The 26,254-nt window shown below is 38.9% G+C and overlaps 4 protein-coding genes across 4 annotated transcripts in view; 3 read left to right on the forward strand and 1 right to left on the reverse strand.

Moving 5' to 3' along the window:
- Nucleotides 1-26,254, forward strand: part of LOC111541062 — a 166,208-nt gene that overhangs the window by 65,700 nt on the left and 74,254 nt on the right. The window lies entirely within an intron of this gene.
- Nucleotides 144-10,896, forward strand: LOC111541074 (histone H2B type 1). Its single transcript, XM_023209711.2, has 2 exons — nucleotides 144-599; nucleotides 8,958-10,896. Exon 1 carries the CDS (start codon nucleotides 210-212, stop codon nucleotides 588-590), a length of 381 nt encoding a protein of 126 aa, XP_023065479.1. The 5' UTR covers nucleotides 144-209; the 3' UTR covers nucleotides 591-599; nucleotides 8,958-10,896.
- H1-6 (H1.6 linker histone, cluster member) lies at nucleotides 15,579-17,679 on the forward strand. The gene has a single exon (XM_023209701.2). It carries the CDS (start codon nucleotides 15,993-15,995, stop codon nucleotides 16,617-16,619), a length of 627 nt encoding a protein of 208 aa, XP_023065469.2. The 5' UTR covers nucleotides 15,579-15,992; the 3' UTR covers nucleotides 16,620-17,679.
- On the reverse strand, nucleotides 19,639-20,052 carry LOC111541081 (histone H4). The gene has a single exon (XM_031935681.1). The coding sequence runs from the start codon at nucleotides 19,984-19,986 to the stop codon at nucleotides 19,675-19,677; it is 312 nt and encodes a 103-aa protein (XP_031791541.1). The 5' UTR covers nucleotides 19,987-20,052; the 3' UTR covers nucleotides 19,639-19,674.

Raw genomic sequence — 26,254 nt, forward strand, 5'->3', positions numbered from 1 at the left:
TTTTCGATTGGTCGGTAGCAAATACTAGTCAGGTAGCCAATAGAAAAGCTGCACTTTCATACCTTATTTGCATAGCTCGGCCCACGGATGACAACTCTGCAGTTTGTCTTCCAATTAACTAAGAGGTACTCACCATCCCTCATTAGCATAACAGCCCTATAAGTAGCAGAAATCCGCTGTTTACTTCCGACACATTTCTGGTGTTAAAGATGCCTGAGCCAGCCAAGTCTGCTCCCGCTCCGAAGAAGGGCTCTAAGAAGGCGGTGACCAAGGCGCAGAAAAAAGATGGCAAGAAGCGCAAACGCAGCCGCAAGGAGAGCTACTCTGTTTACGTGTACAAGGTGCTGAAGCAGGTCCACCCCGACACCGGCATCTCTTCCAAGGCGATGGGGATCATGAATTCTTTTGTAAACGACATATTTGAGCGTATCGCGGGCGAGGCTTCCCGCCTGGCGCATTACAACAAACGCTCGACCATCACCTCCAGGGAGATACAGACTGCCGTGCGCCTGCTCCTTCCCGGAGAGCTGGCCAAGCACGCGGTGTCGGAGGGCACCAAGGCCGTCACCAAGTACACCAGCTCCAAGTAAACTTTTCAAGTAAGCGTCTTAACACTTAACCCCAAAGGCTCTTTTAAGAGCCACCCACATGCCCACTAAAAGAGCTGTGGCCAGACGCCAAATTTTTATTTGGCGACAGAAGAGAATATTAGGGATTGGCGAAGGGTGGGGATAAGTACTGCAACTTAAGAGGGGGACAAAGGGGCCTGGCCTGGAAGAAACCAGTCACTAAAAATGGGTTTGGGGTCAATTCGTTGCGCTTAAATTTAAAATGGAGACAAGCGGCCATTTTGCTAACCCTGCGTTCCCGGAAGAAACCTCAGGCTCGCGTAGGTTTCGGACCCAGTTGTTTGTCCCTGTTTACGTTGCCTGGTTCAACGGCTGCCCTAAAGTCATAATTTCGCCATCAGGTTCTAGCCAATAGGCTGTCCTGTCATTTTTAATGTTAACCAATTGAGAGAAAGCTGGTTTGAGACCCTTATTTACATTGCGGACCGGAGTGGAAACCTGGGGACTAACTGGCTAAGAAAGGACACCCCCCCCCCCCCCCCCCCCCCCGTTTTCGTGGCGCACACCTTCGTAATATAATGAAGGCTTTGTCTCCTTGGTTTCCAACTGCTCCAATAATAAAGCCCTTTAACATAATACGTGTCGGTTTTGGTAAGAGTAAGGCAGTAAGAACCTAAAGATGTTAGCACCGCGCCAGATGTTTTTCATACATTTTATTCTATTCAACTGGTTTATTCAAGATTCAAACCAAATTTTACTTGAATCCCAGTGCTCAGCCATAAATGGTGTGTTGCCTGATTGAAACTTAAAATCTCTGTAGGGAGCTTGTAACATGCAGAAAAGGTTGAAAGTTCCTTTAGGAGAAGCCAACTCTAACTTCGGTAAATTGACAGGCATTCGAACACTGAACTGAAGGCCAGTAAAGATTAGGCGCTGGTTGGGAGAATGAAGAGGAGACGCCATTAAACTTAGCACATACGCTGTGTCTCCTAGAGGACCTTCCCTTCCTAGACAACTGCAGGCTGCTTTATGGCTTGGGAAATGCCACATTCCCTTAAGTATTTTACTCATGGTCTTTTTCAGGCAAAGATTTTAAGATGAAAGTTTAGTAGTTTACCTATCTTTTTACTCAAGTCTAGAACACGTTTTTAGCACCTTGAAGGGAAGTTTGCTTTCTCCATTAAAAACTGGGAATATGCAATAAATAAAATTAGTGTTAAAGCAGATTTTTGCAAATTTAAATACCATGTAATTTAGGTTACAAAGTTATTTAACATAAGGACTGTGTGATCTTAAATCTGCAATTTCTTTCACAACGGGAAAATACACTAAGGCCTCTCTTTGGTGTCAGACAAGGTCTTATAGTTGAACCCTGCTGTGCAATCACAGGCTGCCTTGCCTAGATAACTTATCTGAGAAATTCTGATGAGAAATGAAATTTCCAGAGTCCCTCACAAGTAAACTTTCTTCTTCTCCTTTTTTTTTTTTTTTGAGACGGAGTTTCGCTCTTGTTGCCCAGGTTGGAGTGCAATGGCGCGATCTTGGCTCACAGCAACCTCCACCTCCCGGGTTCAAGCCATTCTCCTGCCTCAGCCTCCGGAATAGCTGGGATTACAGGCATGCACCACCACACCGGGCTAATTTTGTATTTTTACTAGAGACGAGGTTTCTCCATGTTGGTCAGGCTGGTCTCGAACTCAGGACGTCAGGTGATCCGCCCACCTTGGCCTCCGGAAGTGCTGGGATTACAGGTGTGAGCCCCCGGGCCGGATCTAAATTTTTTTTTCTATGCCTCTAATGGACCTGGTCAAAGACTTTTCACATTCAGACTGACCTCTCTTCTACCTGCCAACTAACTAATCAGTGTAACCAAAATCTGCAAGCAAAATTCAGTATTCCCAAGGTGATTCTTTCTCCGCCTTTTCCTCTTTCTCTTACGTAAATTATGTTTTTGCCTGTGTTAGATGAAATAATTCTATTGCTTGTTCTCTCTTCTGTACAAGTACACAGTAAGCAAATCATTAACTTCTTGGTCATTTATTTCTGAATTTTCCACCAAGACAGTGTTTATGTGAGTCATACAATAAGAACCAACAGAAATGTGTGTCGTGGAAACATCTTGTCTAGCCCTGAACCCTTTGAGTTTTCTGTTCACATTCCTTTGGCTTTTGCATCCTGAAAGTTTATCGTCCGCAATAAACTTTGGTTATTCTATTTGAACTTGGCTGATTGGTTGCATATTGGTAGCAGTAGTAGAATTCGAATTATGGTTTTCTGGTCACATCATTAAGTGATTAGTCAGTGGAGAGGACAGGAAATCTGGTTTATTTATTAACCTTTTTTGGGGGTGTTTTTGTTTGAAGATGTCGATATTCTCTCTGAGAACACAACGTTAAACAGTTGGTGTTTTTCTTTCTGGCTTTATATGGGATTTGATGTTTTGTGCTTGTGTGCCTCTTTCTACCTTCGAAAACTTGTCTTTTTTGAGTCCAAATAGTTGTCGATATCTGCAAAACCAGTATTCCTGTGTTAAGGTGATATGAATATGAAATTGCTGCCCTGTTGTAACTTTTGACTTTAAGAAAGTGTTAAGACTAGCAGGAGACAAAAAGGAAATCAAGGAATCCGAATGTCTGGTCTCAGTAACTGCTATGCCAAAGGGTCTACAGCTTAGTATTAATTTTAGTAATTTCACATTATTGCCCCTTCAGGTTCTTTAAGCAAGGTTAGAGGATAGAAGAAACATAATGTTGTTACAAATTGGACTATTGAGTCAGGAAAAAAAAGAGTGCTTTCAATATCTGAATAAAAGATTTAATATTTTCTAAACCTTAATGAGTTTATTGTAAAGGATATGATGCTGGAAACTAGAAATTTTTACTAAACTGAAGATCAGAGAATTACTCATATTTTCAGCAATGGTGCCACCTGAGGGACATCTGATCTTAATTACATACCTTTATTTATTTCTTTAACTGATCAACATACCAAATAGAAAACCTATGGCTCTGTTTTTAATCCACTTTAAATTCTGTTGTATTAGCACGGTTAGCTTTTCTAATTGGCAATAAGATTGAGACTATCTTTTTTTTTTTTTTTTTTTGAGACAGACTTTTGCTCTGTCTCCCAGGCTGGGGTGCAGTGGCACAATCTCAGCTAACTTCAAACTGCGCCTCCCGGGTTCTAGCGATTCTCCTGCCTCAGCCTCCCCAGTAACTATGATTACAAGCACACGACCACGCCTGGTTAATTTTTGTATTTTTAGTAGAGATGAGGTTTCACCATGTTGGCCAAGCTGGTCTCGAACTCAGGTGATCCACCTCAGCCTCCCAAAGTGATGGCATTACAGGCATGAGCCACCGTGCCCAGAAAAGACTATCTTACTTTATGAATTTAAATAACTGTGAAATTATCCACTTCAGGGAATTAATTAATTATAATGTAATCTTAAATTTTAGTTGGCTTACATAAAGACTTAAAATACATCATTTTAAATAAAAATTCATTTGTCTAAAATATTAAAAATTTTCCTTGTGCTTTAAATGTGCTACCTCTTTAAGTTGTAACTCAGAGAAAAGAAGTTTAACTGTGAGTTTCATTAGTGGTCATAGTTAACAGGTTACAGTATTTTGTAAAAAAAAAATACTTCACAATTTTTACATAACTTAAAAATGTTAATACCTTTTTTATTAGGTATGCTCTTTTATAGGAAAATATATAATATATCTAATCAAGATTATTTTTTGGACAAATTGGCTTAATAATTTCATTTTAAAAATGGCTTCTTTATTCTTATAATGTAAAAATAATATTAGTTTAATATTATAGTATACACAAGTTTAGGGTTCATTTTCTAAAAAACAAAAACAAAACAAAAACTAATTTAATTTGGGTGTACTATATTTCTTCCACTAGCTGTACTGGTGACATGAGTTAACATCACCTTATTTATAATTTTAAAATTGTAAATTATTCATTGAACCAAATTAAATCATAGTAGATAATGTCATTTGAAAAAATTGAATTAAATTTTATGTTACTAATTATAAGGATTCAATGTGTGAGCTTAAGTACTGAATTCACAATGTGTGATAACTTTAAGAATTTAGGTGAATATTATTAAGTTGAGTAAATTAATGCTTAATCTTTGGATACCTGGACAATTTCTAAATTGGAGGGTACAAAATGCAAATCACAAAAACCTGTGTAGTTTATGCAAATAACATTTTTACACAGTTTAGAATAACCACTGATAAACAGATAAGAGAACATACGATTGCCTTAGAATAGATACTCTTGCTTTTGCCACTTTAGATTTGTAAATCACGTGCTGTATACCTGTGGGCCTAGAGGACCATGCAGGTTTTGGATGACTGCCTCTGTTTTCTTCATGCCTATGAGGGAACACAATTGCCTGCTTTGTTTAAGGGCTATGGTTAATCCAAACAGCTCTGACTCTACCAAGCACTGTAGCTACAGAGAAACACAAGTAAGCATTCAAGATAATGACTACCTGGAGCCTTTACTTATTTAAAAAGTTGTTACTGTTTGTTAATGTGGTACATTCAATTTACTATGGATTGTCACTCTAAAATAAGACTTCAATCTTTTTCTTATTTTTATATAGCCATGATTTATATTCATATCTTAATGTTATAGCCAATCTTCTCTGGCAACATTATAACAATGCTGGAACCTACATTTTCAGTACTTCAAGCAACAAATACTGCTTTTATACTTCAGAGCAGATGGATATGTGCTTCCCAGTGTAAACCCATTTGGAATCCCACTGAGATATATACTGTCACTGAAAATACAGTTCTGAGATTCATTAAAAGACCTCCAGAATTCTGGAAGTGGGAAGTTTCGTCTTCAAAGTCTACAGATGAAGATTAGGTCTGAAATAGAGAGCTTCTTCCTTCTTTTACCTGTGGTATTATTCTGTTTTGTCCTTTTCTCCATTATCTGTCTTTCCAGTTGTTAAATTTCGATCTGGCCCTCCCAAGTATTAAAAAACAAGCAAATAAACAAATCTCAGTTACATTTTACTAAGAGAATGGCATGCTAACCTTTTGCAGGTTTGTAACAAGGACCTTTATACCTTGACTAAAAGTTCCTAAATAAGAATGTTTACTAGATAATTTATTTAAGAATGTTTACTAGATAATTTATTTCTGCCTATGGGCCACATTTGAGTCAAAAAAATCAATTAGGAAAAATGAACTTGTTTAACTAAAGTTGACCAAACTGATCTTTGAGACCTATTCATCTAGCTAAGACAAGCTAATTAAATTCTTGAAGACAATTTGGACTTTAAGGAATTCTTATCATATTTGCAATTACCCTCATAACTTTTTTTTTTTTGCCCTACTTCTCTGCTTCTCTAATATACAAATGATTAAATGATGTTACAAAGCCACTGTCAAAAAATAAATAAATAAATAAACAAACTCACATGGTTAGACTTGCTCCTTTATGAGCTATTATTACCAAAAATGGAGGAGTTGAAAAACTCTGGTACCAGAAATTGTGAAGACATGGACTACCTAACATGGAAATGTTGATTGTCAGTGGAAAATATTACACAGAGATAGCCACAGTGCTGCACAGCCAATCTTAAGTGTTTCTAGAGAATCAGTAATTGTTTTCTTTTAACACTATTGGTTCATACAAGAAGAGACTATCCATACTAAACTCTTTTCTACTGAAAATAATGTGCAGACATAATATCCTATTCCTAGACAGTTTGGTGTTTTTTTCTCACATTTCTATTTTATAAATCATCTTTTTAAAATACTTTGTTGAGTGAGATCAGTCCATTGCTTGATATACCCTGTGCACAAGTAAATAGTATGCCAATAATTAAATGTCTTTGAGTCACAGTTTAACAAACTCAACTACCCTGAGCCTATAGAGTGGTAATAATTGCCCTACTCATAAAGATGAGGTGAGGATTAAATGAAATAGCAACTGTAGAACACAAGTTCCGGACATGGTATCATGCTACTAAAATGGCTGCACAGCATTGCTCAATGATGACAAAAAGTGAAGCCTCTGGAGACAAACTCCAAGTTTGACTGTCAGATCACCACATATTAGCTGTGGGACTCTGAGGCAGGTCATTTAATCTCTCTGTGCATTAGTATCCTTCTCTATACCTTATGGGTGATGGTAATAGCACCTACCTTCTAGAAATATGTGAGGATTAAAGATCCTTAATGCATATAAACCACTGTGTTTACTGCTGTTTGACAAATTTTATTTATAACCATCTTGACACTCCTAAAAGGACTTGAAGCAGCTTATGAATGATAACTTTGGTAGGAGTTGACCTTCTATAAATTATAAGAATTTCATAAGTTATTTGATATAAAAATGCCAGTTGATCATAATATGTTTACCTGGGCCCAACATGTTGAGAAAAAATGAATATTTTTTCCCCGCATACATGAAATTAGCTCTCTAGGCATATTCCTAAGGACTTAAAGAATGATAACTATCATTTCTCTTAAATCTTCCAGATTTGGAAGGATATATATATTCAGCACATTACCAGACAATCCCAGTAGTCCTAAACTAAAAGACATTAAAAATTAGTAAACCTTTTCCTGCCTTTAGCCTGTGTAATGCTGGATGACCAAGCATAAATTTAAATTGAGTAGAGTATACCACTGTAACATTTCCTGAAAGGTATTCTAGGTTCTGAGTCAGTTCTTTGGGGTCTGAAGTATCATGAGTTCATTATAATCAAGAAAAAGGGAGTAAATCTGGAGATGAGCCACTTTCTTACTACTCCCTGACCTCAGTTCTTTTTTTCAGAGACAAGGTCTTGCTTTGTTCCTCAGGCTGCCAGGTTGGAGTGTACTGGTGCCATCACATCTCACCATAACCTCCAACTTCTGGGCTGAAGTGATCCTCCTGCCTCAGCCTCCTGAGTATCTGGACCCACAACAGGTGTACACCACCATGCCCAGCTAATTTTTTAAAAAGTTTTTTGTAGAGATGGAGTCCTACTGTGTTGCCCAGGCTGGTCTCAAACTCCTGGGCTTAAGTGATCCTCCTGCCTCAGCCTCCCAAATTATTGGGATTACTAGCGTGAGTCACTATACCCTGCCTCACCTCAGTTCTGAGGAGGAAAAAATATGTAATAATAACGGGAGTTTGGTTTGCTGATTTAAAGATTCATGTAACCTTATCATCCAATGCACAATTTGTAGAATAATTAATAGAGACATCTAGTCTCATGTTTCTACAGTTGCTCATGCCTTGATATTAGATGTCCTTGCTGCTGGCTCAGAAGGGTAAAAGAACAGAAATGATGGAGTTTCTCTCATTCTATGAGGAAATAGACCTATGTAGAGGAGGCTACCTGTGGTAAAACCTTGTCCTCATCACTTAAAATTCTAGACTTATTCTCTGACCATATCAAGTTTTCAAATGGTAAAAGAATTGGATTCAAGATAAATATGAATAAACTTTGTTTTTACTTGTCTCCCTCCTCTTCCCCCATTCTCCCTTCCTTTATTGTCTCGTCCTTAGTTTTCTTTTCACTTTTTTGTCTACCATTATTGGACCAAACTCAGCTGTAGGATAGAACAAAGAAAAAATTGAAAATTAAAATGTGCCCCTTTTGTTGTTAGACTTGCTTAAATAATTGGAGTAATGAACCTTGGACACTAGATTTTAAAACACACACATTTGAGCTTCAGTGCACTGAAATAAATATATTTTTAGAAATTAAAAAATAAAATTGCATGTTAAAAAATTCTGCAGAGACAATACAGGTTCTGAGATCTTGAATGGAAGGAAAACTGCTAGCCTCAAGAGTGGATCAAAGATGCTCAGCAGGCAACAGAGTAAGGGCGTTTTGGAGGGTTTAGAGAGACTGCTCAGGGTTCTAGGCTCTCAAAATCAGACAGTCCCCACGACCTGACCTTTGTCACTGTATCTTCTTTATGAAAAACACTAAGTCTTTTTCCTTGCTGGACAAATTCTTATCCTTCAAGGTTAGATCAAATGAAACCTTAGGACAATGACTAGGTTATGTTCATCTTTTAAGAGCATATGGAAATTCAAGAGCTAGAGGGTGTGGCTTTACTGCACAGGCTCACTATCCACCAGCTACACTACCTGGGAAACTTGACCTCTCTGTGACTTAATTTCCTCATCTATAACACAGGGAGAATGACAGTAGGTGTCTCATAAGGTTGTTGTAACAACTAAATCCTTGGTATCTATTATGTGAAGTACCTAAAACACTGCCTGGCAGACAGCAAACATCCAATGAACTTTAGCCATCATCATTATCATTGTTTTCAGAGTCAAATATAATATCTCATATCTGATAAATTACAGAAGTGAATCAATCACTCTCTCTCTTTTCTCCAGGGGAGACAACAGCTTTTAGACACATCTTTTCCAACAGTCATCACTGCTGGATACTGTTTCATCTTGCAAATGAACCAATAAGAATGAATGATCCTAGAAGAAGATAAATGGAGGTATTTTGAACAATCAAAAAAAGACCAATGAACACATGGCTAAGAAAAATTAGCTTGTTTTTTTCTATGTATAAAACTATTAAAATGTTCTTCATAGAAATTTATGAAATGAGAAACATAAAGACAAAATTAAAATAACTCCTAGTATCTCCTATTCTTTTTATATGTATAGCATATATATTCATATTCATATATATTTATATCTCACATCATGTATCATATATAAAATTAGGTGGCATATGATATATATATTTAGATAAATTTACTTAGAAACATTTTTTATGGATGTATAATTTATGAATATATTGATAATTATGTATTCGTTATTGACTATTTCAATTGATTCCCATTTTGTGCATTATAGATTATAAAGCTCATACATCTTTCTACATAAATCTTTGTTCAAATATTATTTCCTAAAGATAGACTTCATGAAGTGGAAATACTAAATCAAAAGTGAAAAACATTTTCTAAGGTTCTTAACATGTACATTGCCAAATTGCTATCAGCATCGTGCCAATTTATAATCCCACCATAATATGGAAATTCCTGTTTTATAGCACTCATATTTACAATAGATTTTTAAAAGCATTATTAACCTAATAGGCCCCAAAAAGAAAAAAAATTGTGATTACATTTCTTTATTTTAATGACTTTATTAGTGAGGGTCATTTTTCCCATGTTTCTTGTTAGCCATGACCCTATTAGAAATAAACTGTGCTACAAAATGATAAACATGATATCAGTCATTCCATGGGAAGGCACTATATAAAGAATAATACCGTAGATTAAGGCCAAATAAATAATATTTATCAGGTGCCTCTTCTGCGGAGGACTCTGAAGGGGTACTAAACTGCACTTAGCTGCATGCCTACATTGTCTCTTATAAACATTATAACTACTCTTTGAGAAAGTGTATACTATGGACTGAATTGTCTCCCCATCCCCCCAAATTCATATATTGAAGCCGTAAGCCCCAATATGACTCTATTCCTAGACAGGACTTATAAGAGGTAATTAAGGTTAAATGAGGTTATTAGGATGTGTTCCTAACTGGACAGGATTGGTGGCCTTATAAGAAGAGGAAGATTCTGTACGTGGTCTTCCAAATTAAATTATTTTTTTAAAAAAAGAGAGAGAGAGAGCTCTGCATACATACTGAGGAAAGGCTATGTGAGCTCACAGTGAGAAGGTAGCACTCTACAAGCCAGCAAGAGAGCCCTCACCAGAATCCAGCCATGCTATACCCTGCTCTGAGACTTCTAGCCTCCAGAACTATGCTACAATTTTGTGGTTTAAACCACACAATCTATGGTATTTTGTTCTGGCAGCCCAAGCCAACTAAGACAGCATCATTGCTGTCACTTACAGACAAGAAAACTAAGACTAGGAGAGATAAAAGTTAAACTTGTCCAAGGTCACAAAGGCCAGAAACAAGTGAGGTGAGAAATTGACCTTGTTCTCCTCAATCCCAGGTCAGGACTCCTCCACTCCACATGTAGATAGCCACCTCACAGTCAACAGCGAAATGTCCCCAGAGTCAGCATTAGACTAAGATGTCTCACCAGGAGACAAATGCCTCATCTTGAATAAATATGTTCTAACAACTTCCCCATGTAAAACATTGAACCTCATGAAAAACAAAAATGCAAAGTATGTACAAAACTATGTTTACCACTTAACTGACAGTGATATAAAGCTTAATGATATCCTTATAGTCTTGGAGGGGTTTGTGTATGTGGTGAAACAGGTGCTCATGCACTGCTGATAGACTGTAAATTGGTCCTAGAGAGAAAAATAAATAAACTGGAAGGAGATATGCTGTATGTTTACTTTTTTTTTATGGAAAGATATGAGATATACCTGGAAATTTGATTGACCATGCATCTATTTCTTCAATGGGTATGCACAGTTGAGCTGTTCCCATGTACAGGCATTATATGGGACAATTGCACATGACAGACAAAAATTTTAGCCTCATGAAGTCGACATGCTCATGGAGAGGTGCCACCCACTAAACTAATATTTATGTATCAATTATGGATACATTGGGCCACATTTTACAGAAATTCACTTAACAGTGGGTTAGCCAGAAAGCTATTTGTTTTTCTCGATTGGCAAGAAGGCTAGGGTGGTTTGTTGGGGGCTGTCAGGAGCTGTCTAGGCTGCCCAAGTATGCAGGTCTCTTCTATCATCCTGTGTTAGCCATCTTCCATGTAGCTTTCAACCTCATGGTCATCTGCAGCATGTCTAGGGGTCATATCTATGTTCCAGGCAGGAAAAAAGGCTAAAGGCAAAGGGAAGTAGGCATGTACCATCTTAATTCACACCTTGGTTTTCAGAAAATTTAAGAAGAAAGACTTTCTGTTTTTTTCTGACTATTCTGTATTCTGGATTACAATGCAACAGAAACATCACCCTAAATTCTAATGTTTTTCTCTCCTTACTTTCGAAAACTGACTCGCTAGCCTCCAAGTAGCTTGGAAAAATTATTTCAGTCATCCAGTAATGAGCTGTTCATAGAAATGTTTTGGACATCAGTCTGTGTTGTTAGCATTATACATGTTAAGCATAGATTTAAAAAACAACATGATGTGGGTACATTTCTTTACTTACATATAAGTGCTTATATACTTACAGCTGAAAAGAGAGGTTGAAATGTCAGGTGGAACAGAAATAAGATTACCTAGATGTTTCCCCTATGGGTGATTTTCAGCTACGTTAATCTTTCTTCCAGGTCAGGTACTTCCAGAACTTCCTAATTAAATGGTGGCCTTGATGTTAGTTCCCCTCTCCTCTTAGACATTTTCCAGGACTACAGAAGATGTGCAGTTTATAAATGAGCAGCAGAAACCTACTGAGCAAATTATTCAGGTTCATCTGAACAGAGAGGACACCCTCTCTGCTATACTCTCTCAGTGATTTCAAGACACCCTGCCTTGAAATCCTGGGTCAATTATTGTCTTGGACGTTGATTTAAGCGCAAAATAATTGCTGTCATTGCTTATGTTTGGATTTTATCTCCCAAAATAGATGGTAAATTCTTTAGAGACCAAATAATACTTAAAATTTTTTTTTTTTTTTTTGTTTCTCACCCGTCGCGGCTCAGTCCCGGCCCGGGAGAGCACGACATCACCACATCGATCAAAAAAAATTTTTTTTATTGTTTTTTTTTCTGTGTCTCTCAGTCCTGTAATAGCATCATACTTGCACTTTGTAGATTTTTAGAGACAACTTTTACAAAACATGGAATTATCTACATACCCTTTCTACAAAACAGACAAATTAAATACTCAGTAGTTGAACAAAAAAAAGCAGTTCAAATAAAATACTTTGAAAATGAAGAAATCATTTGAATAGAGAGTTAAGGTTAATGGTAAAATAATGTATAAAAATTATTGCGAATCAAATATAAAGTTCAAAAATAGTTCTTGAAGAAGGAAGAATCGTATAAAAAGGGAGTACTTGTTTTAAAAATGTTAGATATCAGGAAAAGCCAAGAAGTGAGTATGGTAAGAGTGCTGTCAAGTGAAACCCTGCTGATCTCACTGAACATGTAAAAATCTGTAGATGCCTTTATTTTATTCACTCTCATACATATGTAGAAAGAGAAATATATGGTAAACATTAAAAAAAAAAACTAGAATGTAAAATTAACACTTTAAAAAATGGGCTGTATACTTTTCTTGTCACCAGAGATAAGAATTTATTATTTTTAAAAGAGAATAGTTATTTTCTTTGTGACTGTTTCCATGACTTTGCCACTTAGAAGTTAGAGATGACAAAGTTTATCTAAGAAAATGTTTATGGAAGTATGATTTCAATAATGAATGTTTAGAAGACTGAATTTCCTGACTGGGCACAGTGGCTTATGCCTGTAGTCCCAGCACTTTGAGAGGATGAAGAAAGAAGATTGCTTGAGTCCAGGAATTCAAGACCAGCCTGGGCAACACAGCGAGGGCAAGTCATGTGACATTCCTGTGCCTCAGTTTTTTCACCTATAAAGTGAATTCCTACAGTTTTGGGGGAGGGGAGAAAAACTTAGGATAGTGACTGGCACAGGAGAAGCACTATATAGAGTATATATGTGGATATCGTTTGTTTCTATGGTACCTTTTTAGCTATCTAATGCAAAATGTGAATCATTTTTTTTCTGGGTCTTAAATTACGGAATGTAAGAATTTTCTAAATTCTCTAATTCTATGTTAGTTTTAAAGCAATGGAGTAACATATCTGTCAACTTGTAAATATGGATCGACCTGATCCACAATGTGACCCCTAGCCACTAATATTTACTGGTACAACACTCAGAAAATATCAAAGGTCAGAGAAGCCAAACAGATGTAAAAACATACAGGTGCTCAGAAATATATACCTGTAATCTCTCTAAAGAGAAATATTTTCCAAACTGAGTGACACAGTGCTTTAGTGAGTTGTGAAATCAATCTCATGATTTCCAAGCCAGTGTTGTTTTAAAAATGAACTAGTCCACAATAGAATATACTAAAGTGCTGGTGTTTTCTGGAAAAAAAATTTTTTTTTTTTTTTTGAGACGGGGTCTCACTCTGTTGCCCTGGCTAAAGTGCAGTGGCACAATCATGCTCACTGCAGCCTTGACCTCCTGGGCCCAAGTGATTCTCCCACCTCAGCCTTTTGAGTAACTGGGATCACAGGTACATGCCACCACACCCAGGTAATTTTTTAATTGTAGAGGTAGGGTCTTGCTATGTTGCTTAGGCTGGCCTTGAACTCCTGGGCTCTAGTGATTCACTAGCCTCAGCCTCCCAAATTTATGGGATTATAGGTGTGAGTCACCTTACTTGGCCTGTTTCCTGAATGTTTTTTTTTTTTTCAGGTGTTTCTGCATATGTGTGTTTGTATGGGTATAACAGAGAGAGAAAGAAAGAAACTTTTCTACCTCACTTTGCAATCAGAAGTTTGAAGTCTTATCTTTTGGCTTTTGTTTCAGAAATATTTCAAATGTAGACTCTCTCCTTTACCACACTGTCCCCTTAGGCAAGGTCTTTGCCATGTTTCTGAGACTATTGCAACAGACTCCCAACCTCTGACTGTAGGCCCTTCTCAATAATGATTGTTTATGTAATAAATCTAAACCCAAGACAACTACAACAATACAACAAATTATGTGCTAAAAACTTGCAATGTCGGCCGGGTGTGGTGGCTCAGGCCTGTAATCCCAGCACTTTAGAGGCAGAGGCAGGCAGATCACCTGAGGTGGGGAGTTCGAGACTAGCCTGGCCAACATGATGAAACCCCATCTCTACTAAAAATACAACAAATTAGCCAGGCGTGGTGGTGGGCGCCTATAATCCCAGCTAATTGGGAGGCTGAGGCAGGAGAATTGCCTGAACCTGGGAGGTGGAGGTTGCACTGAGCCGAGATCACACCACTGCACTCCAGCCTGGGCAACAAGAGCAAAACTCTGTCTCAAACAAAACAAAACAAACTTCTAGTGTCTACCAAATGTCTCACACAAGTATTTGGGGATCTTCACAAAACGGCCCTTACGGAGTTTTCCTTTGCTGAGACCCTATGCTGTGGCCACAGTAAACTCACTCAGCATCCCAGAAAGGCCTTGGCCTTTGTGAGCAATCTCTTATCTCCAGGCCTCTCACAAAGATCTGTTCCAGTAGAAGCTCAGGGGAGCATAGTGGACATTATTCCAACAACCCTTTCCCCATAGCTATGCAGCCAAATCTGCCAGCTCAGTTAATTAATTCATTAATTAAGCAATTCAGAGATGGGGGTCTGCCCAGGCTGGACTGCAATAGCTGCCATCTCAAACTCCTGGGCTCTAAGTGATCCTCTTCAAGTCTACCCAGAAGCTGGGACTGCAGGCATGTGCCACCACACCCAGCTAATTTTTTTTTTTTTTTTTCTGGTAGGGACCAGGCCAACTCAGTCTTGAACACCTGGCCTCCAGCCTCCGGAAGTGCTGGGATTACAGGCATGAACCACTGTGCTCAGCCAACCCTCCCAGTCTTGTTAGACATGGGGTCTATAGTTTCCAGTAGGTTCTTGAGTCTAGGGTTCCTACCTCATGTTTTATAGTTAATTTAGGGGAGGTGCTGTGTTGGTTTATCTGGGGAGGTAGGGGTGGGCTGGGGGATAGAGGGGACTTCAATTAATGAAACCATAAGCAAAACTCAGTTGAGGACACCAGTCATGAGAGTGGCCTGATTATGGCCAATCTTACATAATGTGTGAGATCTTGATATTACCCCATCCTTGAGAGTTCTCTCTAAAGCTACAGGATCTTGGGAGTACCTTTAATCACAGACAACCCATGTTCCTGTGGATTATGGTTTATTAGATTGCACATGCCTAAATAAAGACATCCTCTGCAGCCTTTTGACAATTCTATAAGCATTTTGTGACTCTGCAATTAGACAGCTAAGAGATCTGTGTTACTTCCATCACATATATAAATAATTTTAAATAAAAATCATGGCGTGAATAATTTATGTTCTCTACCGATTTGAAGCTATCCATTTGGAAGACCACTCTGAAGAGATGAAATAAGTTTTCTGCCAAAAATTACTTATTAATTTACAAGGGAAAGGGGAAGTTTTGTTCCTCTCCTTGATTTGACTGAAAATCGAGGGCTTTCTCGAATAGTTTTGGCATCCAGGGTCATTTTTCATTAAAAAGCGAAAAGTCATGTGAAATATAAATCTCCCCAGGTCATTCAGCCCTAGACCCTGGGAGATTCTGTACAGAGGGGGTTTGTTATAGTCAACTTTTCCGGGTAAAACAAACACAAATACTCCTCCTCCACGGGGCGGGGGCGGTGCCTAGGTGATGCACCAATCACAGCACGCCCTACCCTATATAAGGCCCCGAGGCCCCGCAGCGCTTTACGCTTTTCGCTGGTTATTACATTTTGCGTTTCTCTGCTGTTATGTCTGAAACTGTGCCTGCAGCTTCTGCCGGTGCTGTTCCAGCCGTCATGGAGGAACCTCTAACCAAGAAGAGAGTGAAGAAGCCGGCTGGCTTGACAAGCGCAAGTCGCAAAGCATCTTATTTCTCTGTGTCCAAGTTGATCACCGAGGCCCTTTCAGTGTCACAGGAACGAGTAGGTATGTCTCTGGCTGCGCTCAAGAAGGCACTGGCCGCTGCTGGCTACGACGTGGAGAAGAATAACAGCCGCATCAAACTCTCCCTCAAGAGCTTAGTGAACAAGGGAATCCTGGTGCAAACTAGGGGTACTGGTGCCTCCGGTTCCTTTAAGCTTAGTAAGAAGGTCCTTCCTAAATCTACCAGGAGGAAGGCTAACAAGTCAGCTTCTGCTAAGACTAAGAAGCTGGTTTTATCCAGGGACTCCAAGTCACCAAAGACTGCTAAAACCAATAAGAGAGCCAAGAAGCCGAGGGCGACAGCTTCTAAAAAACCTGTTAGGAGCGGGAGAAAGGCTAAAGGAGCCAAGAGTAAGCAACAGCAGAAGAGCCCCGTGAAGGCAAGGGCCACGAAGTCAAAATTGACTCAGCATCATAAAGCTAATATTAGAAAGTCCACATCTAGGAAGTAAAGAGCTTTCCAGGAGGCCGATTTTGAAAGAACCCAAAGGCTCTTTTAAGAGCCACCCACATTATTTTAAGATGGCGTAACACTGGAAACTTATTTTCTGTGACAGTTAACTATACGTTTAAGTTGTGATGCAGCTGAGTTGAGAAGTCTAGAGGTGGGAGAATTCAGTCCAAGATTCAAGACCATCCTGCACAATATAGCCGGACTATCATCTATACCGGGGTCCCCATTTTCCCCAGCCACCGACCGGTACCGGTTCTTGTCCATGGCACGTTACGAGTTGGGCCGCACAGCTGAGGGGTGAGCGAACATTAACCACCTGAGCTCCACCGCCTGTTAGGTTAGCTGCAGCATTAGATGCTCATAAGCTCAAACCCTACTGTGAATGGCGCATGCAAGGGAACTAGCTTTCAGGCTCCTTGTGACAATCTAATGCCTGATGATCTGAGGTTGGAGCAGTTTTAGTCCAGAAACCATCGCCCCCAGCCCCTGCATCCCCTCGTCCGTGGTATATTTGTCTTAGACAAAACCAGTCTCTGGTGTCAAAAAGGTTGGAGACTACTGGTTTTACAAAAAAGTAAATTAGTCAATCATGGTTGGCATGCTCCCTTAGTCCCTGCGCCCAGGCTTTTAAGGATACAGTGAGCTATGTTCGTGCTACTTCACTCCAGCCTGGATGACAGTGAGACCTTGTCTCAAAACTTAAAAAAAAAAAAAAAAAAAAAAAAAAGTTAAAAAAGAAAAAGGGCTTCTTGTCAGAGATGTGGTGTATACCTAGAGGTCCAAGAACTACAAAATCTGATGTCCAATCCTGAAAAACTCAATGGTGCACTAGAGTAGGCTTTTACATATAACAGCATCTAAGTTCTGGAAATGCCAGTGTCAAGGAAGGGAGTGGAGAGCAATTCAGCATCCAAACAATTTGCTGATACTTTTATTTATTTTTTTAAACACAAGTACTACATTCTAGTCTTTCTGTGGTGTCATTATAACTATTGTTTCTTAATATGCTGTCCACCGACTTCAAGGGATCAATAAATAGGAATCAAGGTGTCCCAGAATATGGATTAGGGGAGTTTTTTTTTTTTTTTTCATCTATTCATTAACTGTAGCTGAAATTTATAATTTTCTTCCATTGAGTGTGACTGATAGAAATAACAAATTTGTAGGGTATAGTTGTTGCAAGAATCTTGAAAATCCTGCTTATTTCCAAAGTACTATTATTATTAGATATTTGATATATCAACAAAAACACACTGTCAAGTGGTTTGATAATTATTTTAATATTATTGATCTAATACAGTTGTAACCTTATGAATTACTTTCCACATCTTATTTGTGAAAAGAATCTGGGTCGGGCGTGGTGGCTCACGCTTGTAACCCCAGCAGTTTGGGAGGCCGAGGCAGGTGGATCACAAGGTCAGGAGTTTGAGACCAGCCTGGCTAACATGGTGAAACCCCATCTCAACTAAAAATACAAAAAAATTAGCCGGGCGTGGTGGCGGGCACCTGTAGTCCCAGCTACTCGGGAGACTGAGGCAGGAGAATGGCGTGAACCTGGGAGACAGAGCTTGCAGTGAGCCGAGATTGCGCCACTGCACACACCAGCCTGGGCGACAGAGCGAGACTCTGTCTCAAAAAAAAAATAAATAAATAAAACAGTGTAAGTTTCATCAGACTGCCAGAGCATTCGAAGACTGAAAAATTTTAAGAATCCAAACCTTAATGAAAATGTTGGAGGCTGCCCAGTTAGGGTCTGAATTCAACCTTCCTGAATCACAAAATTGTTTTAAGTCTCGAAGTCTGAGCTAAAGTACGTTTCTCTTTAAACAAACATAGTTTATTTTAATTTTCCCTTGATTTGTGATTTAGTATTCTTACAGACCATCAAAAATATTCAGTCAATGTTAGTCTATCTTGGATCATGGTATTTCGAGAAACTTTGAACAAAGTCCTCCGCAAAACTATGCATTGCATTATTTCACATACATGTATGTTTTCCAGATGGTTCAATAGTACCTCACTTTTCTGAACTTATTTGTATAGTTTGGCATCTTTTTAAAAATTGTGTCCTATAATGAGAAACAACTAAACATTATGTTTTAAACTTGTATAGATAAAATCAACCACAGACGTGTCCTGTTTGCATGTAATTGTATTGTTTCCCAATGAGTTTGGAATGACAAGGATTGTGCAAAAATATGCCTCACTTGCCTGACATAGCAGAGAGTCCTTTTGTCTAAATTCTGTGCCCAGCAATGGACTGTCACCAGATTTTCATCATATACAGTGAGGATGAACAACTGACTTCTCTCAGCAGCTGGCCAGTCTCTCAAGAATATGTGAATCCCTCAAGATGGCTTCCTGCATCTTTGCTCCTTTAGCCTTGTATGTATACAAGGCTAGCATGCCTGGCATACATAAGGTTAAAAACAAAATCAACCAGTTGTGGTTCTTCCTCCAGTTCTGAGGATTATTAGACTTTTTTTTTTTTTTTTTTTTTTTTTGATGAAGACTCACTCTGTCACCCAGCTGTCACCCAGGCTGGAGTGCATGGAGTGCAGTGGCACAATCTCGGCTCACTGCAACCTCCGTCTCCCGGGTTCAAGCAGTTCTCTGGCTCAGCCTCCCAAGTAGCTGGGATTACAGGCGCCTGCCACCACACCTGGCTAATTCTTGTATTTTTAGTAGACTGGTGTTTGGCCGTCTTGGCCAGGCTGGTCTTGAACGCCCGACCATGTGATTCACCCGCCTTGGCCTACCAAAGTGTTTGGATTACAGTTGTGACCCAGTGAGCCCAGCAAATGCTTCTTTTCTGGAGCCACTTTATTAGCGCTTACCTCTCTATGCCTACTTTCTGCTTCAAAATTTTGTCAGAATGTGGTCAGTCATTGTAAACACAGATCATTCTTATGCAAGTTATCAGTGAATTCTGCCATCCAGACTCACATTCTGGCAACGCACTTCAGCTCTTTAGACGACTTTGTGAGCGGCCCTGAAAAGGGCCTTTTTTTTGTTTGTTTTTTGAAGTTCCAGGAGACCGCGTATTCTTAATTTCAGCCGCCGAAGCCATACAGAGTGCGCCCCTGACGTTTTAGAGCGTACACTACATCCATGGCTGTGACAGTTTTGCGCTTGGCATGCTCCGTATAGGTGACAGCGTCTCGAATAACGTTTTCTAAGAAAACCTTAAGCACACCTCGAGTTTCCTCATAGATGAGACCGGAAATGCGCTTGACGCCACCACGCCGAGCCAAACGGCGAATAGCAGGCTTTGTAATGCCCTGGATGTTATCCCGGAGCACCTTACGATGGCGCTTAGCACCACCCTTTCCCAACCCCTTGCCGCCTTTTCCGCGACCAGACATGATTCACACAGCAGTGGAAGTTATGAACGCACACAGTCCCTTAAATACAAACTAGGCGGACCTGATTGAAAACAACATGAGTTGGGGCGGATTTTTTATTTTTCAAATTAGGTCACCAAGTGGGTGGAGCAAGAAAACTTTCATTAAGAGTTCATTGTTTTGATTGGCCAGTGAGACTTCGCTCTTCGTGGGACTGGAAGGGTCTCTACAAGCTGAATGCACTGTATTCCTGTCAGCTTAATGACGCTAAGCACAGCCCCATTGCAAATTTCTTTTTATTTCCACTTAATAACTAATAAATTACGCAATAGTTTATTGGGGAAAGTACAAATAATGTTTAAAGGAGGTCAGATTTATAGGTCAAGGGACTTAACCTCCCAATCATTTTAATATTTTTATTTATACCAGGCATTTTCATGGCCTTCTCTGTGCTGGACAAAGTATAAGTTTGGCTATGAAGTTTCACTCCTAAAGATCCTATGTTTGAGAAGGCAAAAAGATAGCCAAATAATTGCAAATTAAAACCTCATAAGTGCAAACTTCTTCCTCGTCACCTTCCCTATCTCGGTTCAAATATTTATTGAATGACTCATTTTTGTGCAGAAGTCTGTGAGAGAAATAGTGAACATAAACTTAAGTCTGGAAAAAATGTTTTCCCGGGACGCTCTTCCTGGCCTGCTGTGCCTGTCTGGTGTGCCTGAAATTCCAAACACTCTTCCCTTCCCACCATTTTTAATCCCCTTTCAACTTGCTCCAGCTTTAGAGAAAAGAACATACGTTTTGTACAGTTGGGGGTTAATTGAAGTGTAGGGCTAATACTTGATTAAGGTCATTGCAAAGTCTACAGGGTCTTCCTCTGGGAGGTTTTTGTGATAAGATTATTGGTGTTAAAATAAGGCTAATCCCCTTGAAAAATAAATAGAATAGCAGAATTGGGTCTGAATGTGATTTGAAGAAAGGGACTTCTCAATTCAAAATTTTATTCTTAGCTTCCTGCCGGAGCTTTCCAGAATGCCCATAAGATCTGCTTTTGTTTAAAAAACAAAAACCCAACCCCACCCACCTCTCTCTGGTTAATAATTGAATATCCATTGGTAATATTTATAATGAACTGTGGCCTGTGAGAGACATCATATAGTAACTTCAGACTTGCTCACATGAAAAGAAATCCAGGAATGGAGAAAAAAGACCCAGGAAAGGCCAGAATGCTCTAAATGTCATATTGTTTGTATCACTTCTGAAATAATTGATTACATTTTTCTGCCCCAAATTGAGTTATTAGGTTTTTCCACTCACTATCCACATGCCACAACACATACCTTATAACTAGAGACTTAGCTAGGAACAAATGTCAAACATTACAGAGAAAAAGTGCAGAGTCCAAGATCATAAGTAAAACTCTGAAATCTCAACATGCCTTTTAATTCATGAAAATAAAAAATAATGCAACATATGCAATATGACAATTCTCTGAAAACATACCTCATGTGAACTACCCTGGAACACATCTTGCCAAGTGCCATCTTCATTTAAACCAGAGGTCTAGGATGCCTTTCCTTTATTTTGCCTATTATATTATTTATAAAACCCCATTTTTATTTTGTTACTTCATTTAGTTTCTATTTCCTGCTCCTAATATCTCCTTTCTCAACTTTTCTCAATGACAGTGACTCAAAAACAATGAATGTCGGAACAAATATTAAAGGATGTGTGTGTGTATATATATATATAAAATGGATTCTTCCACTCTGGGAAGAATTCAGGCATATTCAATCTTAAGATACCCATTTATCTGATTTATTTTTTTCTGAATTAAACTGTCATTGCCATTGGCACGTCTTTGGTTCTGTAGCATAACCTATGTCTCTGCTGGGTTTTTCTTTTACCTCCACTCTTTACTCTTCTAGGAGAAAATCTCTGCTTTTTCTTTTCAGTTTAAATTATTTTACTAAAAGGTTTCTTAACTTGAACTTCCTAGGCTTGCTGTACTTGTGTGGGCACTCTCCCATAAACAGTATTAATACATTTTGATTTGTTAAAAATAAAGATATTTCGACAGAAAATTTCTTTTCTTTTTCTTTTCTTGTTTCTTTGTTTTGTTTTGTTTTTGTTTTCCCAGACCGGAATGCAGTGGCACCATGATGGCTCATGGTAGCTACACTTCCCCGAGCTCAAGTGATCTTCCCACCTCAGCCTCCTAAGTAGCTGGGACTACAGTTGTGCACGACCATACCTGACTAATTTTGTGTATTTGGTAGACATGGGCTTTCCCTATATTGTCCAGGCTGGTCTTGAACTCCTGGGCTTAAGGGATCTGCCCACCTTGTCCTCCACAAATGCTAGGATTACTGGCGTGAGCCATCAGGTTTGGCTGGAAAGATAATTTTTAACATTATCCTCTCTTAAATATTTGTTTCAAAAATTTTACAAACATGATAGTAATTAAATATGATTTTCAAAATTCCCTTGAATACTTCCTTAATAGCACACAGAAAACACAAAGTATTTTACATTTGTTTTAATGATGAAATTGTGAACCCAAATTTACACTTCTTTGTGTAACATTATACTCATACTTAAAACAGGTGCCTTCATATACATAGTAAATCTCTTGGGGCAGTAGTGAAGTTGGTTATTTACTGTTTTATGAAAGTGCCATTCGGCCGGGCGCGGTGGCTCATGCCTGCAATCCCAGCACTTTGGGAGGCCGGAGTAGGCGGATCACGAGGTCAGGAATTTGAGACCAGCCTGACCAAAATGGTGAAACCGCGTCTCTACTAAAAATACAAAATTTAGCCGGGAGTGGTGGCGTGTGCCTGTGGTCCCACCTATCTGTGAGGCTGGGGCAGAAGAATTGCTTGAACCCGGGAGGCGGAGGTTGCAGTGAGCCAAGATCGCGCCACTGCATTCCAGCCTAGGCAACAAGGCAAGGCTCCGTCTGAAAAAAAAAAAAAAAAAAAAAAAAGTGCCGATGTGGTGACTCAGTTTAAGGAATAAATCAAGGATATTTAACTCAATAGACTAACGTTAGCTTACGTGACTTGCACTGAAAGTTATACAAATATTGGTACTTATTCCTCTGCCCCAAAGTATGAATTAAAGACTCCAAAATTCTTTTTAGTATCTTCAGAGTAAAAGTTAGAATTTGATTTAAAAAATAAAAATAAAAAAATACTTTGTATCTAAATCTGGTGTGTAAAATAACTTGGTGGATGATGCTTCAAGGCTACCCATCCCCACATTTCTTCCTGAATGATAAAGAGAATAAATGAATATGTGAATTCAAAAGTTAGAAATCTGGGCCGGGCGCGGTGGCTCAAGCCTGTAATCCCAGCACTTTGGGAGGCCGAGACGGGCGGATCACGAGGTCAGGAGATCGAGACCATCCTGGCTAACACGGTGAAACCCCGTCTCTACTAAAAAAAAAAATAACAAAAATCTAGCCGGGCGAGGTGGCGGGCGCCTGTAGTCCCAGCTACTCAGGAGGCTGAGGCAGGAGTATGGCGGGAACCCGGGAGGCGGAGCTTGCAGTGAGCTGAGATCCGGCCACTGCACTCCAGCTTGGGTGATAGAGCGAGACTCCGTCTCAACAAAAAAAAAAAAAAAAAAAAAAAAAAAGTTAGAAATCTGGCCAGGGACGGTGTCTCAGACCTGATAAACCTTTTGGACACTGAGGTGCGTGGATCGCCGGGGCTCTGGAGTTCAAGACCAGCCTGGGCAACATAGCCAGAACTCGTTTCAATAAATAATAGAAAGACATGAGCCAGGCGTGGTGGTCCCAGCTACTCGGGAGGCTGAGGTGGGAGGATCGCTTGAGCTCAGGAGGTTGAGACTGCAGTGAGCCATGGTCACACTACTGCATGCCAGCCTTGGTGTCAGACTAAGACCCTGTCTTAACAATAACAAAACAAGTTAAAAATTTGGCCGGGAGCAGTGGCTCACACCTGTAATACCAGCACTTTGGGAGGCCAAGGAGGGCGGCTTATTTGAGATCAGGAGTTTGAGACCAGCCTGGCCAACATGGTGAAACTCCATCTCTACTAAAATTACAAAAAAAATTAGGCGTGTATGGTGGTGTGTGCCTGTAGTCTCAGCTGCTTAGGAGGCTGAGGCAGTAAAATCGCTTGAACCCAGTAGGCAGAGGTTGCAGTGAGCTGAGATCATGCCACTGCATTCCAGCCTGGGTGACAGAGTGAGACTCTGTCTCAAGAAAGAAAAAAAAAAAACAAATTCTGTATGAATGGAACAAAACATCCTTAAATTTTAAAATACATCTAAAAGATATTTCAAAATATTTAGGAAAAAAATTATAGGGATCAGGCAAATTCTGAGATTCCTTTTTCCCTGCAGCAAACATTAGGAGTGCTGCTATTCCTAAAAAGATGGTAACAGTTGCCACACCATATGTTTCCTTGGCTCAGACAAGGTTGTGTAGTTGTTATTCCAGAATGGCTAGAATGAAAATGCAGCACAATCATTTTCTTCAGTAAGTTAACTAACCTTTCCGTGCCTTGGTTTCATAACAGCAACATAAGGATAACAGAATAGAAGCAATTATTCCTACCTATCTCATAAGATTCTTTGGAGGAATTAAATTAAAATTCAGAATAGAGCCTAATATCTAGTAAACAATAATAATTGGCTGGAAAAAAATAGTTTTTTTTAATTATATATATTCATGGGGTACAAGTACAATTTTGCTACATTGATATATTGCACTGTGGTGAAATCAGGGCCTTCAATCCATACTGGAAAAAAAAAAAGTTTTTGAAAATATTTCTGCTATGGAAAAGTTTTAATATACAAATTCATTCATCCAAAAAATAGAAAATATATAAGTATCCACCCCAAATCTGCCATATCTATCTCTTCTACACCTTAAACAATTACTCAGAAATAGAATGCTTGAGATACCAGAATGCATGCATATCAAGTAATAAATGTATGCAGGATGCCAAGGCATCCTAGGCTTTCAAATAAAATTGTCATACAAAATACTTTAATATTGTATTAAAATTCTACATGTTAGAGTGTAGAAGTTAATCACCGATGCAAAAAAGGAAAAGAACACATTATACCCAAAGCCCACAGAGAGAATCACAATTAAAAATATCAGCCTGTATGTGAAAATCTTTAATTTGAAAGTCAGTAATATTTAAGTGATGGTCATGGTTAAATCAGATTGTGGTTTGAAAAATGTTAGTTTAAAACTGATAGCTTATGAGAAATTTGGGGATTTTAGAGACAGTGTTTTGTTTTTAAATGTGTGTGAGTTTGTGAAGAATGTTTTATACAATACTGACAGTACTATAAGATGACATTATTATAATACAACATAAGCATTTTGGCCTGTACCTCTCAGCAGACCTCAATCACCTGCTGTACTTGACTCAATTATTATCAGAGTGGTTTGTTTTCCTTCTGTTGTGTTCCCAGTTCAGGCAGCTCAGCAATGGCCTGTGATTACAGCAATTCAAGTAGCTGGTAAGTAGTTTCTTGTTTGTTTTCTGAAATTTTCAGGGGCTTTTCTCTACAAGTGATTTCTAGTGCACATCCCTTCACCCACTGTTTATTCCTTTACCCTCAGGAAAACCCTCAGCTCTGCATCTCTGGTCACCAGACCACCGTGGTATGTTTGGTATGTTTACTTGTGGCCACCAGGTGTCACACTTCTCTTTACCCCCATGGTCTATGAATGGTTTTGCCAGAGGTGAGTAGGAAAGAATTTTAAATGAGGTCCTTGATATTTCAAATGTAGTTGACCTTAAGAATTTATGAATAAAGCCAGAAAAATTAAGCTTAAAAAACACTGAAAGAAAATGAGGACTTAAAATTTCTATTAAAAAATTAACAGGCCACAGTTGCTGATGTTTAGTAAATGTGTTACCAAAATGTGTTACTATGAAGACTGGGGTGTTTCTTGTAATCTCAGCCCAGGTGAAATAAAACCAATATAAAACAAATGCTTGCTTAATTAATTAATTGTAACATATTCTTTATGAGGTAGAAGAGTAAGTGAAGCCTTATAGCAGTCTGCTTTCAGTATAGTACCCTATTAAGAGAGAAAGAATTTGTCATATGCTTCCAGAATGGTTTGTTGGTAAAATAACCAATGTCTTACAACTTAGATGACAATGTCCCTAGTGTGAAGAAAAACAATTAATTCGGCTAACACAGTTGAATGAAAATATTCCATAAGACAATATGTAAAGAAATTAGAAGCAAAATAGATGTCTCAAAATGACAAAGCAATTAAGTATATACACAA

This window comes from Piliocolobus tephrosceles, chromosome 5, assembly GCF_002776525.5.
Source record: "Piliocolobus tephrosceles isolate RC106 chromosome 5, ASM277652v3, whole genome shotgun sequence".
NCBI classification, from domain to species: domain Eukaryota; kingdom Metazoa; phylum Chordata; class Mammalia; order Primates; family Cercopithecidae; genus Piliocolobus; species Piliocolobus tephrosceles.